Below are 14,790 nucleotides of genomic sequence, written 5' to 3'. Positions count from 1 at the left end.
TTACAACATAAATAAATAGGACTACTAAACCATAGAGATAAATTAGAGAGATAAACAAACGATTGTTTAGTTGTCGTCGTTGTTGTCGTCGTTGTTGTCATCGTTGTTGTCGTCGTTGTTGTCGTCGTTGCTGTCGTCGTCGTTGTCGTCGTTGTTGTTGTCGTTGTTGTTAGGGTTTGGAAGTTGGTATTGCTTGACTCTGACATCGATGCCCATGTTATTGCCGTCTTCGTTGACCCCACTACAGGAATATGGAGCATTTGTAGCGCCCGAAAAACGCTATGTTATTATATCATAGCGTTATTAGAAGCGCTCTATCATCGTCCGTCATAATAGGTCGGAGACATATTGTAGCGCTTTTTTGTTCTGCTATCATTATTTCCTTTATTACAGCGCTTTTTCTGCTGCAATCTTTAATTATTTAATAACGATTTGTTTCTGATATAAATAACTGTTATACATAGCATATTTAATTTGCTACATATAATTAGACAATAGCATTTAGTTAATTGCAATATTTATATATTATGGCATTTTTAATTATGCAATATTTCTCCAATTAATTCCAGTTCATAAATTATATTTTAATCCCAAATTCAGAAAGAAATTCATATTATTTGTAAATCATAAAATCAAAATTCAGAAAGAAATTCATAAATTCATATTATATAAAATTCAAGATCCCAGATTACATTTCAAAGTCAAAGTACTTAACAAAAAAAACAACATAATGTTTACACAAACATGATTTTATCAGTAGGCCAAGCCACAATACTACCTACATCATCTGCAATTGTTTGAATTTCAGAGTTTGGTCTCCACATAGCAGCATCTCCAATCTTTGAAACTTCTACACATACCTTGCTTGCATTTGGACCTAGGGGCATATGATGGACTGTGTCTGAAGGGTTAGAGGTACATACTCTTCCTTCTGCTACTCTTTCTCTCCCGTTCTTGTAATCTAACATGATGCATTTCTTCTTCGCAGATTTGCTGGTGCTAGCAGTACAACAAGCTCTACATGAATCAAAATAATACCAAGTAAGCAATATTCAAGCGATGGTCTTTCATATGCATGTAAGTTAAAGTGCAGAAAGTTACCAATGGAGGTGATGGTCTTCTATTTGTTGATGCTGTTTCATCCAGTATAGGAGATATATTCACATGTTGTATACTATGAAGTGGCCACGCAATGTTCTCATGTAGTACATCTCCCATTAGAAACTTTCCTGGACTTGGTCTCCATAAATACGCGGCTTTGTTTAACACCTTCTCAACCTTAACAATTGCAGCAGAAGGACCAAGCATATTGTTCACAAGTTCGTGTCTGTCTGTTGAACACAATCGACCCTCACCAACAACAGAATCAGCCATATTCCAATCAATTATCTTGATCTTAACTGATGGTGCATCTTTAGCCTAAAGAATGGTGCATAAATAATAAGTGAGCAGTGAGTGATCTTACTAGATATTTGACAAGTGACATGGGAAGAAAATTACCGAAGATCCTGCAGTCTGATTCTCAGAAGGGGAAGCTACTTCACTGTCCAAGATGATCTTATCAAAAGGCCAAGCAATCTTGTTCCCCAAAGCTTCACCAAGTGTGTAAACAGATGGTGTAGGCCTCCACAAAGAAGTTGTGGTGTCTTCCACTGTCTTCACAATCACAGCCGCAACATTAGGTCCAAGTGGAATGCGACCAATCTTGTACAATTGTTCAGCAGAGCAGTTCTATTAGAAACTCAAATCAATACTCAAATCTAAGTGAATCCTCAAGTTCAAGTGAATACTCAAGTTCAGTTCTATTAGAAACTCAAATCAATACTCAAATCTAAGTGAATCCTCAAATTCAAGTGAATACTCAAGTTCAGTTCTATTAGAAACTCAAATCAATACTCAAATCTAAGTGAATCCTCAAGTTCAAGTGAATACTCAAATCGATATATGCAAACTAAGAACTACAGAAATCGATTCAAACTAAGTGACATACCTGTCAAATAGAGACACGGCGGCTACCACTGAAATCTTCGAGACACGGCGGCTACAACTGAAATCTTCGAGACACGGCTACCAAAAGCTTCTGAGAACCTGAAAACGAAACCCTAAAACTGATTAAAACCCCAAATCGATGCTCAAACAAGTTTAATTGGACATGCAAACCCTAAATCGATTAGAAAAGGCACATAACCTTCTCAAATTAGAAACAGATCTGTGACTCAGAGACTGAGGAGTAGCGAGCGTCTCCGAGAGAGATTGAACAGAGTCGGTGAGCAAGAACACGAACACAAAGAGAGACAGAGAGAAGAAGAATCGATTAGAGCAGAAGACAGAGAGAAGAAGAATAGGGAAGAACAAGAATAGAAAGAGAAAGAGATCGAGAAATGTTTTTCAGTACTTAGAATTATTTTGAGGCCAATTATTTTGTTTCGGCGGGAAATAAAAATTAATCCGCGCTATTACATTAGGTAGCGTTTAATTAATGGTAATGCTATAGAAGAATAACCCTAAATCCAAAAACATGGCCCGCGTCATTTTTTATTTCCCGGGTACAAGATTATAGCATTTTGAAATTACCAAACGGTATAAAAGTTTAGCCGGATTATAAATTATAGCAGAACATGGTTAACTGCTATATTATAATGCTATAAATACTCCATATTCTTGTAGTGCCCTCGTGTAGGCGACTTCCACGATTGCACTCATGCGAGTGACTTTGAAGCGTATGATCGTGCTCACCGGAGGATCCGTCGGCATCCCTCTTTTGGGTGGAGCAGCCATCGGGGTCTTCACCGTGTGCACAATCTCATAGCATGTCCAGCTATTGTGAAGAGTCTTCACTTCCACCGCATCTTCTGGAATATTCAATGCCCTTGCCACTCCACGTGCTATCTGGAGGACGATACATTGGCCCTTGCGGAAACGATTTTTAGACACCATGTCGGTAACTGTTGAACTAAACAGACCAACATAACTAGACCGGACAGTATCCATAATGCGGATCCTCTCCAAAGCTTTTGCTGCAGCCTTGATAGCGGAAGAAGAAGACATTGTGAAAGAGAAGGTTGAAAGAAGAGAAGCGTGAAAGAGGATAAGCGTCAAAGAAGAGTGATAGTTCGGTGTGTTATTTTGCTTGGGGTTTGAGGGTTAAATATACAAAACCCCCCACCAACCATAAGCTTCTTCATTGAATAACACCAGAAGAAATTAAATAATCTATGGCTTTGTATTACTTCTCTCCCAAGTCACGATCATTAAGCTCTTACAAATATTAAATCTTTTTATGGCCTAGGGCGATGATCATCACCTAGGTGATGACGATCCCGCGCCTGCGAAAAGATAGGAGAATATGAAAAAGACTAGAATTTAATTTGAGAGTGAAAGATATGGAGAAGAAGAAAATGAAAGAGAGAGAGAGAGGAGCGCTAAAACCCTAGAAGAGTAAGAGAAAGAAAGAGGTTTGGAGTTTAAAGGAGATCATTTGTTTTACCTATCATTACTAGCTCTTGGTCTGCGAGTATCGGTCCAGCGCTGGTTTCTTGACTCATTGGATATATAGACTCAGCCCGACGTGAAATCTTTTAGACGATTTCTACTGCATGTCTTGAAATGAGATTAAAATCATTGGAAAAGATTCTTCTTATGTTGAATATTAAAATGTCTGAAGAATTGAAGTAGTTGCATGGCATACACCAAACATACATCGTCTAATTTCAATCTCTTTATTCTAAACATGTTTTGCTTTCTTTTGTTTTTTGGTAGAAAGCGGGGGACTAGTCTTCCATTTATTAAAAATCTATAAAAAAAAATTTACAAAGGTACTTGAATAAACAAGATACCCAACTCTCTCTCTCATGTTATAAAGTCTTGTTCATTAGTTTCGAAAACCTAATTCTTATTTGATTTTCGTGGCATTAGAGAAATATTCCTTAAAAACTTTAGTATCATATTGTTTTCACATTATCAAAGTAAATATTCATTAAAAAAATTCTATCATTTTGTTCCCATAAAATTAAAGTTCATCAAACCAAAATTTTTATCTCATTATATATATTTAAAATCTTCAATATTCATTTTTCATTATATTAAACTTGACAAAAATCCTATCTTAAAAATGCGTGCTCCACCCAATAATATAGAATAGAACACATGCATAACCTCAAAAACATATTGTTCCAAATCCGTTTCCATCAAATGTTGCTACGAGTAGATTATGTGCCAACAAAATTTGTTTTTCGCTTTATCTTGAACACATCTAAGTAACGCTTTATCTGTGTAATGAAGATCAAGAAAAATGGATCTTTGACTATGAAAGAAGAAAGTGATATATATGGTGTGATTAGAGGATAATGGAAGATAACACGAGTTACAGAACCTTGAACACGAGCTATAAATGCAGCTTATTTTGTTGTTTCTTATTTCTCATTCGTGAACGATCTTCATTGACAACGAAAGATCGGTCCATGATCATCTATTTCAAATAAAATAAAATAAAAAGCAATTTTAGAACATTGAAGACTATGGAACGGAGTATTGAAAAGATGGTTGGGGGAGTTACATTATGTTACTCTCTACAAAATTCAAATGAAATGTTTCCTCATATAGATGTGTTCCTTACATTGTGTCATATATACTAATTAATGATACTGTAGATTCATGTGTGCTAAGTTTTTAATAAAGACTATTAAATCTCGTAGGTCACTAGGCATCATCAAAATATTTCACTATCTAAAATAAGTTTTTCAGTTCAAACAATTTCTCTAGGTATTCTAACTTTTTGATGGAATGTTTATATTGTTTGAAAATTTTATGGCATATAATGTATATTGGAGAAATTCTTATGTAATGTATATATTATACATGCCTCTAGCTTTGTTTGGTTAATTAGTATCTATATAATTTAGCTTAGACTCAACTTATAAATTTTAAAGATAATACAACTTAATGGTGAGTTAGACACTAAGAATTTTACTTATCTTAATTAAAAGTGAACGAGAAGCTGAAACTGTGAGGTTTTTCATTACAAATACAGAGCCAACTTGCAAATTTGAGGGATATTTCTACACTGTCAGATAGTCTTTATTTAAGTTGGCAGTACTATATCCTATCTTACAATGTGAACTGGTACTCTCAGACATTCTTTAATTTATTACAAATAAATATACTATATCTTCCGACAGCTAATTTTTGGTAACACAATTTTTTATTTATAAGTTGTTGTTTGAGAACGAGCTCAACAAGAGGTCAACTTTCCTCGAAAATTCACAGGCAAATATGAATCAACTTTATACTATGATAATTTAATATATGAGTTTTTTTTTTCTGTGTGGAAATTTAATTTAATATATGGTTATGTATCACATAAGACCTAAATAAAGTGGTTTAGTTGCTTTACGCTTATATCATCGATCAATGATACCCCTTCTTACAGTTCTATAATGTCTTCTATTTTTCGTTTCCAACCAAATTTAACATGATATTTTATTTTTGTTAAAAGATATTCAATTAAAATGCAAGGTGACAAGTGTCTATGACTAAGACTTATAGAGTCTTACATTTTGCGAGAGTAGTTTTGATCAGGACAAGAGAGGAAACATACACTTAAATGAAGAAAAAACAACGCCAATTGTGAGAAAGAAATTAAGGGGGGTTTATTGGATTTTACATTTATAATGACTTTAAAATCTTTATAAATTCACTGTTATTCACTATTGCATCTTCCACCCTTAGTTCTTTTCCTAGGAAGAAGCTTTTCAGATCGACCTCTCGTGGTAGGATCAAAAGTAAATGGTGATGTACTATATTCTGCTGATGATGGGTGTTGAAATGAAAATTCATAAACCTCCTCAATGTTCTCATCTTGATTCACCGTCTCTTTTCCTTGACTCCTTTCACCAACTGTGTAGATACGAGGACATGTACTATCACTCATCCCAACAGCAAAACTACCAGTTGCTACAACATCTCCAAATATAATTTGGAGATCTTCAAAATGATCAATCGATTCAGTTTGCATATGTTTATGATTTGGATGTGCCTGCAGGTAAATATTTATTAAAAAAACTGTTAACATTGTGATGATTAGAAAATAAATTATTAATCAAAATTTTATGAAAACCAAATAATGCATACCTTTAAATAATCTCTCCACACCTCATCAGGAGCTGTAAACTTTTTTGTTTCAGGATCCCAACCAAATCCCGAACTAAAACGTTTTAAATCCAAGTAACTTTGGTATAAGTTTTTCAAAAACTTCAATCTGCTCATATAGTTCTTGTGATTCTTGTTGCAGCCAAGACGTTTATTCAGAGCAGGTAATAATTTACTCTCCACTGTTAGCTTGCCGATAATTCCACTAGAATCACGCCAATTTTGTCTGATTAATTCGATCAACACGTCGGTTTCGTCGGGAGTCCATTGGTTATATGGACCTTTTTCTTTACCACGTGGTGGATCTTCCATCATAAATCACTGTTAACTAATCATAATACTAGTATTATATGATAACTATATTACTTTATTGAAAATAAAAGTTTCAAAATCTAGAACAATTCTAAAGAAACAAAGACAACCAATGCAATAAAAATATAAAAACTAACGTGCAAAACACATAAAAGAAAGAAATTATACAAACTAGACAAAAAGAAAAAAGAAAATTTATACGTACCACTGTTTATCAAGTTCTTGCTAATGATGATGTTGTTGAGAGCGTGAAAGAGCAACGATATATATAATGAAGTAGAGGAAAAAACAATTTATTTCACAAAAATTAAAAGGGCAAGAGAAATATATTTCTAATACGATCTTTACAATGATATCTACAAAGTTAACAAAACTCTACAATAATATATCCTTAAGAATGAGAAAGATTGTGAGAATATGTCAGATTCCGTGATACAATATTTTTATAAATACTAGGTGATCACCCGCGCTACGTCGCGGTTTTTTTGGATTTTTTATATTGTTTAATTTAAATATAATTTTTATTTATTTAATCATTCAATAATGAAATAAGCAATTATTTTTAGTATTAAAAATATTTTTTTCTAACAACATTCTCAACAATGCATCATACACATAATTCATAAACAACGTTTGTCTTAAACCAATTTAACAGAAGGTAGTGTTGGATTATAGAAACCTAAGAATTTGACGATGAAACTCCTTACGTATCTTTCACCCTCAGTGATTTATTATTTAAATATCAATTTAAGAGAATATAAATATAAATATCAGAGAATAACTTACTCAAATCATTAAGTAATTCACGACTATTATATACCCATACTTTGAGTTTGGATTACGAAAAAAAAAAATTCGAGTATGAGAAAACTATTAAAATGGTTTTATTGAAAAATCATATAATATTAAAATAAATTTAGTAATACTACAATTAAATATGTAAAATATAATAATATGTAAATTAAATAAGAAATATATAATTAACCTATATATTAGAAGTTGAAAATCTTACATTAATTATTTAATAGACACATAACAAATGCTAAAGTGATGATGTGTCAATCATATAGAGAGAGTTGGTCAACTTTCATATATATGATTAGAGAATCACGAGATTCTTAAACTATTGTAGTCATTAAAAATCCACGTAAATCAAAATTGAATAAATCCCCCTAATAGTCATGATTTACACTTTACGAGTCCCTAACCAAATATCATCCGTTACTCAAATCTCCGTCTTTACTGGTTCTTTTAGTTACCAATAATCACACAAGACCCATTTTGAAACAAGGCCGTTCATTTTATTTGATCAATATAGTATACAATTTGTAAACAGAAATTATATTCTTTAACATTCAACTAAATTTTTTCATAATTTGACGTGAATAGTCAAGAACTTAAACAATAATTAAACTCATAACTACAAAACCTAGTTCGTACTATTTTACATACTTTATACAAAAAGAACATCGGTTTGGTTTAATGTATATATTAGTCACGATTATCAAACATATACGAACAAAAAAATCAGATTTCAAAATCGATCTTCGGATGAATCATATAATATAAATAGGAGTAATTCCCTAATCAGTAAAAAAAAAACATTACAATTATAGTCCATTAGGATTATATCAAACAAAGAAAAAACTGCTAAATAAAATAAAATGATCATTATCGTCGTGAATGGTACGGTGAAGTAGCTTGAATTCGAATTTTCCGTTTCTGAAGAAAACTTTGGAGAGATTTTTTCATTGATGCTTTTGGATTTGGAAGCTGATTATGATGAAATGAGGTCGACTTGTTTGGAGGATCCGACCCGTTTGAGGATGACTTGGTTTTCATTTCTCTGCTTGCGATCGATATTATCGATCTTGCCTACATATTCATTCGTTAAACATTATTAATTCGTAAATCCACCCAAAAAAAAAAAAAAATCACAGATATGAATGTGTTACATACCTGAAGATGGGTAACATCTGAAGAAAAACACATTTTTCCATTGTAGAAAATTGTTATTCTTTGAGATTCTTCATTTGGTTGTGGATTTCCAGAACTGGTTGATTCTACAACACTTCAAATCAATTACATGTAAAAGTTTATCAGATTCATGTAATATTAATAATTTATGATTTGATTCAAAAAATCAAATTTCAAGAGAGGGAGAGACTTACGAGGTTGTATCTGAAGAATCAGAATCATAAGAAGTGGGAAAAAGACGAAGTTCCAAGTCACAATTTTGCTGTAGCTTCATGTTGTAAGAATAAGAATTGATGATGTATATGGATTGAGATTATGTTGATCTTTATATCTATTTGTGAGGAGAGAGAGGACACGGGAGAGACGGTGGAAACAAAACACGAGTTTTACAACGGCGGACTCTTAGGACAGAGAGACAGAACACAACTTGCTTCAATTCTCTCACGTGGAAAATGTTTTTTTCCACACTTACATTTGTGCAACTTTAAGGTTTTGGTCCTTTTGGATTTGTTTTTTGACCCAGTTTTGTTTTAGTTTAATACTTATCCTCAATTTCTACGGCGGTTTTGGAGGCATTTCGCACATTTTCCCTTTTTTTTTTAATAAATAAATTAATATATATATTTCAGTCCTTCTGAATGATTTATTTATTTGTTAAATACTTTATATTATATGTGTAGTATTTAATCACTCACTAATCGGTATAGTGTGAAGTCTATTTTTTATTTGTCAAAGTTGTGGGCTGCGGAGGTATCCGCCACCGTAATGCATTGTATATTTTCTGATATATTTCAGGCGGCGTATCAATTAGTATATGTGATCCATTGCTCACGCACTGAATAAAATATTGGCGGTATTTTTGAGATATTTTGTTGTTGTTGTTAAAAGTGTTTTACACAACTTTAAATTCATTTTTTGATTCGAATTAAGATAATTAATTAAGAAACGTGTGTAATACCTTATTACTAGTTAAATGTAAACATCTGAGCCGAAAGTAACGTTCCAAGTTAGTTACAATTTGTATTTCTTCTTCAAATTCATTTAGTATAAAAATAGGCTTCCAAGCGTTTTAGTGTATGTCATTTCGTGCACCTAACTCATTTGAGTCAATATTAATAACTTTCATTAAGGCACGTCTAATTTTGTCTGACCATTCGCATTACGCTTTTCCATATCTCCTTGTTTAATTTTTCTATTATATTATAATTTATTTTATTCTTTCAGGACTATGAAATATGTAAGTGGTAAAGATTCGTGAAAACACACACACAAACACATTGTGAGTTAAACGGGATTGATGATCTTACTTGATTAATGAACAACAACAGTATATATATATACTAGAAAATATCTCACGCGTTGCGTGAGTTATATTAATATAGTAATGTATATAATATTATATAACTATATATATTATAATAAAATTTGATGTTTTGATATTTACATTAAAAACATTTATAGTAAATATTTATTATATCTTTCAAACATAAAATTTACGCATAATGTATATAACTCATTATGGAAATTTAAAAAGCACAACGAAAAATAATAATTTTTTAATAAAAATGAAATAATATAATAATATATTGTGTGAATATTTATTTATTACAATAAAAAATAGATTAAAGAAAAATATGATGTATTTTGCAAGAAAATATAAAATAAATATCATATTACTGGTAATAAAATATATATACTTTTACTCAAAACTTAAATCTAGAATGAGATGTTATTTCTGGTAATACATGAATTTTCATCATAAAAATTATTTAGTAATATTACAATTAATATAGTAATAATTTTTTTATTATATAGTTGTTATCATATTTTGAAAATTTTAAAAAGTTTCTTTACTCCATGTTTATAGCAAAGAACAATGTCGATATATGTGGTAAACATTAAAATAAAACCAATAATATTTAAACAGAAATGAAAACTGACAACCATCTATAATTTTCTTTATGAGAATATAAGTTATTTAGTAGAAAATAATCTAAAAATACGTGGGATTAGATAATAAACCAAAACCTATATATGTGAACTAAACACTGTATTAAACTTTTTTTTTTATGATAAAACATTTTTAAAAATTATATTTAATGAAACTAAAATCCTTAGCAAAAATTATCCCTGAAAGAAGAAGAAAAGATGTGAAAATTTTAGAATACATTTGGAATACAAAATTACCAAATATGGAATTTAGCTAGATAAAAATGAACTCAATTGAAAAGAAAAGACTGAAAATAATTTCTTAAAGACTGAAAAATAATAATAATAATAATAATAATTAAGTGAAAGACATTTTTTTGTTAAAGATGAGAAAACATATACACATATACCTATACTTGTAGCACTCACAAAAATGCAATGCTAATTTTCCAACGAATCCCCCAACAAAAATTACATTGGCTCTGATTTACTAATTTGTTTATCAACTCATCAACTTGAATTTCTTTTATTTTTAGTTAGTGTCATTCCTTCATAATCCATCTAAAATGGAGAAATTCATTATAGTTGTTAAACGTATACAACCATCCTTGGCTAAAAATATTAAAGATATCCTCCTCTACTAAAAACTTGTTTTATCACATAGTATGGAAAGCATATGATGAGAAAGAAAAAGAGAGATTATAAAGTATAAGAAAAAAAAACTAACATGTGAAATACATTGAATCATGACAAATTATGGTTTTCTCGGTTGCAATTGTATCAACCCCACCCGCAAACACAACAACCTCAAGAATATCTAAAACATAGTTCCCGTATATTTAGCTATGAAACATTTTAAATAAAAATAATTCATATGTTTCTATTGCAATAATATCAATCCTACCAACAAACTTCGACAACTTCAAAAAATATAGAACATAGCTCAAGAAACCCTATTAAATTTGGAAAAAAATACCAAAAAGATTCTCGAGGGCTTAACATTAAGCAGTTTAGATAAGAACAAATATCTATTAAAAGATAAGAAATAAAAGAAGTGATCTCATTTTAGTTATTCGATCTACTCTCCCAGCTAAATCATCACTTATATATGTAGCAAGAAAATCACCTCACAACAAACTTGGTCTATCTATATTAATGTGGTGAGTTTTTTTTTCATTTACTTTATGATTTCTTACAAATGGTAAGATGCATGCCACAAACGTTTTTTAAACAATTGAGGAGATACCTCTCTTTGAGTTAAGTTTAGGCAATTCAAGACCTTCTTGAGATCCATCATTTCCACCAAAAACAATCATAGCACCTGCTCAAACAAAAAGTCATATGTAAGATAATAATGATATATACATTGAAATGGACCGATAACAAAACTGTTAAACTAATTCAGAGAAATTTATACTTCGCATACGATTAAACCTCATAATGTGATGTTGGGTAGAAAAACAAACCGTATTGCAGCTTCTCCCGCTGTAAAAAGGTTGGGCTTCTATACTTGCTTTTTTGAATAAACTCAAAAATCACCAAGACCTTGAGTTATATGCATGTCTCTATCCTCTTCACAACATCTTACAATAGGGGCAAAAAAGAAGAAAGAAATTGAGATCCATTAGTTGAATTTCAAATTAGTGTTATATAGTTTATAAATTATATCACAACTTGAAATATGATGGTTAGTATAAACTCAAAGTGTACCTTACTATTTATAGGAAATTATAAATTAATTTTGTTCTTACTATGTAATAAAAGCAGATTTATAACATTCACAATTATGTTTTAATGCCATTTATGAATAAATAATTGATTGTATTAATATCATAAGAGTAACAGTTATATTTTAAAGAATTTTTTGTAATTAGTCTTCGTGTAAAGACATGTAATTGAATGTGGGAATGTAGTTACCAGACGTTACAAAATTATGATTTTTGGGCTGTTTTTTTTGTTTGTAATTTTTAACATTCATATAATTTTGTTTCTAATTTCTGCAAAAAATCAATGACAAATTTGGTAAATCCAGAAACTCTTTTAGAATCTCTCTACTTTTAAATTCAACAAACTCTACACAAATTCATCTCCCAGTAAGCCCCCATAATTGATTGTCTCTATGACACATTGAAAGATAAGAGCTGAGTAATTGGTTATTGTAACGTTTGGATTAAAACAAAACTTAATTACATGCAGTTATTTCTCATAAACAAATATACTATGACCGAATCGTCTAGTAACATGTAACGTGGTTTTGACTAATTGAATAGTCCACAAGATATAGAGCCGAGTATTTGTTTTTTCTAAATGGTGGATTAAAACCAAAACTTATTTGCATGCTTCTTTTTTCTGATTTTTGTTTATTCATGCATGTGAATTTATTATTCTAAGTTTTTAACTGAAATTGAATTCTTTTATTTTTCCAACATAATGTTTCCAAAAATTTAATAATTGAAATAAGAAAGTTTCAACTGAGCCAAAAAGTAGAAAGTAAAACGGTCATTAAATAAAAATATTGGACATACGATCTTATAATGTATATGTTTAAATTATTTTGTAGTCAAATAGTTTCATATATCTTTACTTTTGTTTTAAATTATATTAAAAAATAAATATCTAAATAATGAAAAATGTATATTGTGTAAATTGTCTTTTTAAAATCAATGCATTTAAATTTATTAATTATTATAATAAATACATTAGATTAAAATTTAAAAAGTGACAAATGTCGAAAGAATAGAATGCCAAATGGCAACTTCTCAGAGCTTGTTTTGGAGAAACCTTACTTTATTATATAAGATAAGATAGTAGTTCGGGCCTGGGGATTACGGGTTTCGGCCTAAAACCTCCTATATTTAAAAAATATATATATATATATATCTAAATATACATTTTTGCAGCTATTTTGTGAAATAAATCCTGTAGTTGGGACTTATTTACAATGCCTGCCACTGAATTTTAATGTTTATTTTTTTATAATAAAAAAAAAATCTTCGAATTAAATATTTGACATTTAACAATCTTCCCAAAATCTCTCCACATTAACTACACGATTATTTAGTAAAATAAAACTTCCAAAATATTTAATATCATTTAATTACTACAAATTATCATTTTTGATATTGCTTTTCTCCATGACTATAACAATTCGATTATAATCATCAAAAGCGTAAAGATATAATTTGATAGGATTTAATTACTACAAAATTACAAAATATTTAAACAATGATTCATAAACATATCATAATAAGATCAACATTAATAAAATAAGTGGGTTTTTTTTACGGGACGGATTTGGCAGGACGTTACTTAATAACATTTGTAAACTATAAAATAAAAATATTTTATAGATAGATATAATTTGTAAACTTTTATATATACTAACTTAAAAATATAAATTGTTTCCTCGGTGTACCGCGGGTGAAAATCTAGTATATATATATATATGTATAGCTACATAAGTTAGGCGTAGAAAAATTTTCAAAAAAAAAAAAAAAAAAAAAGTTTAACTAAATAAAAAGTAACACATAGTGCATATCAAAATAGTTTTTGCGAATATTCAGCTTATAAAATAGTGCTTCAAACTGAATTTTTCCTAAGACTTTTGTTAATAAGTCCGCAAGCTTAGATGTTTTTTATTCATTTTTTTTTTAATGAAACCGTCTTGATCAACATCTCAGTAATATTCATTGATAGTCTGGCTAAACGCAAGAACCAACAGAATTGGTGATCTTATAAAATTATAACTAAACATTTCTTCCCCTCTTATAAAATAATAAACATTCTTTTTGCCCTGATAAACTAAACATTTTTTCTGTTATATATATTCTTTTTGCGGTAAGAAACGCACACAAAAAAAGGAGAGTCAAAACACGTGTCTTTAGGTTGATTGCTATTAGATTATCAAAAAACATTTATAGGTTGATTGCTAATCAAGTAATCAAAAATTGTTGCTTTGTTGGTTCTCCATGCACCATTCAATTGATTATTATTTGATAAATATCGTTTACTTTTCACACAATAACTTGATTAGGTGCCCATAAGTAGTCGACGAAATCTTGTTTAGATGTGCCGATATATACCGACAATATAGAAAATAAAATCGTCGATATTCAAAAACTAAATAAGTCAAATGATTTGATCAAAATGAATAAAATCTCTTCTTTTGGTACCGAACTTAACATGTGGTTGGTGTTGTACAAAGTAACAAACAATCGACACATAAAGCAGCTATCTACCACATTGATGTAAAGTTTGCAATTGGCACGGTTTGACTCAGAATGAGTCCAACATTATTTCGGTCTGATAACTCTGATTATATCTGTAACTTTCATTTGTTTGGAATAGTGATAATCATTTTGTTGCTCTATAAATAATGATTTTTCAAAAAGTTAAAAAATAACGATTTAAGTTTACTAGAAATAA

The 14,790-nt window shown here is 30.1% G+C and overlaps 2 protein-coding genes, 1 long non-coding RNA gene and 1 pseudogene across 5 annotated transcripts; 1 reads left to right on the top strand and 3 right to left on the bottom strand.

The window, feature by feature from the left end:
- Positions 1 to 66: 66 nt before the first annotated feature.
- AT1G30150 lies at positions 67 to 3,048 on the bottom strand (annotated as a pseudogene; the record flags this gene model as incomplete). Its single annotated transcript has 1 exon — positions 67 to 3,048.
- A 2,481-nt stretch (positions 3,049 to 5,529) lies between these two features.
- Positions 5,530 to 6,684, bottom strand: AT1G30140 (Myb/SANT-like DNA-binding domain protein). Of its 2 annotated transcripts, NM_001332882.1 has the most exons (3): positions 6,665 to 6,684; positions 6,130 to 6,475; positions 5,530 to 6,034 (listed from the first exon to the last, which is right to left on the bottom strand). In NM_001332882.1, exons 2-3 carry the CDS (start codon positions 6,460 to 6,462, stop codon positions 5,699 to 5,701), a joined length of 669 nt encoding a protein of 222 aa, NP_001319110.1. In that variant the 5' UTR covers positions 6,463 to 6,475; positions 6,665 to 6,684; the 3' UTR covers positions 5,530 to 5,698. The 2 variants fall into 2 exon arrangements, with proteins under 2 accessions (NP_001319110.1, NP_174306.2); NM_102754.2 differs by lacking the exon at positions 6,665 to 6,684 and having other exon boundaries at positions 6,130 to 6,599.
- Positions 6,685 to 7,884: 1,200 nt separating this feature from the next.
- On the bottom strand, positions 7,885 to 8,874 carry JAZ8 (jasmonate-zim-domain protein 8). Its single transcript, NM_102753.4, has 3 exons — positions 8,631 to 8,874; positions 8,419 to 8,530; positions 7,885 to 8,334 (listed from the first exon to the last, which is right to left on the bottom strand). Exons 1-3 carry the CDS (start codon positions 8,708 to 8,710, stop codon positions 8,131 to 8,133), a joined length of 396 nt encoding a protein of 131 aa, NP_564349.1. The 5' UTR covers positions 8,711 to 8,874; the 3' UTR covers positions 7,885 to 8,130.
- Positions 8,875 to 14,325: 5,451 nt separating this feature from the next.
- On the top strand, positions 14,326 to 14,570 carry AT1G06307. The gene has a single exon (NR_139059.1). It is a non-coding gene; the product is annotated as an other RNA (long non-coding RNA).
- The last annotated feature ends 220 nt before the right edge of the window (positions 14,571 to 14,790 follow it).

The sequence above is a fragment of the Arabidopsis thaliana genome, assembly GCF_000001735.4.
Source record: "Arabidopsis thaliana chromosome 1 sequence".
Taxonomy (NCBI): Eukaryota; Viridiplantae; Streptophyta; class Magnoliopsida; order Brassicales; family Brassicaceae; genus Arabidopsis; species Arabidopsis thaliana.
The sequence above is the reverse complement of the archived record's forward strand: the minus strand, read 5'-3'. Positions and strand labels throughout refer to the sequence as shown.

Excerpts from the sequence above, each read along its gene's own strand:
- AT1G30140 (NM_001332882.1), bottom strand. The coding sequence starts at position 6,462 with ATGATGGAAGATCCACCACGTGGTAAAGAAAAAGGTCCATATAACCAA. Across the intron at positions 6,035-6,129 it reads TGTGGAGAGATTATTTAAAG|GCACATCCAAATCATAAACA; the intron begins GTATGCATTATT and ends ATTTACCTGCAG.
- JAZ8 (NM_102753.4), bottom strand. The coding sequence starts at position 8,710 with ATGAAGCTACAGCAAAATTGTGACTTGGAACTTCGTCTTTTTCCCACT. Across the intron at positions 8,531-8,630 it reads GATTCTTCAGATACAACCTC|TGTTGTAGAATCAACCAGTT; the intron begins GTAAGTCTCTCC and ends ATTGATTTGAAG. Across the intron at positions 8,335-8,418 it reads CAGATGTTACCCATCTTCAG|GCAAGATCGATAATATCGAT; the intron begins GTATGTAACACA and ends ATGAATATGTAG.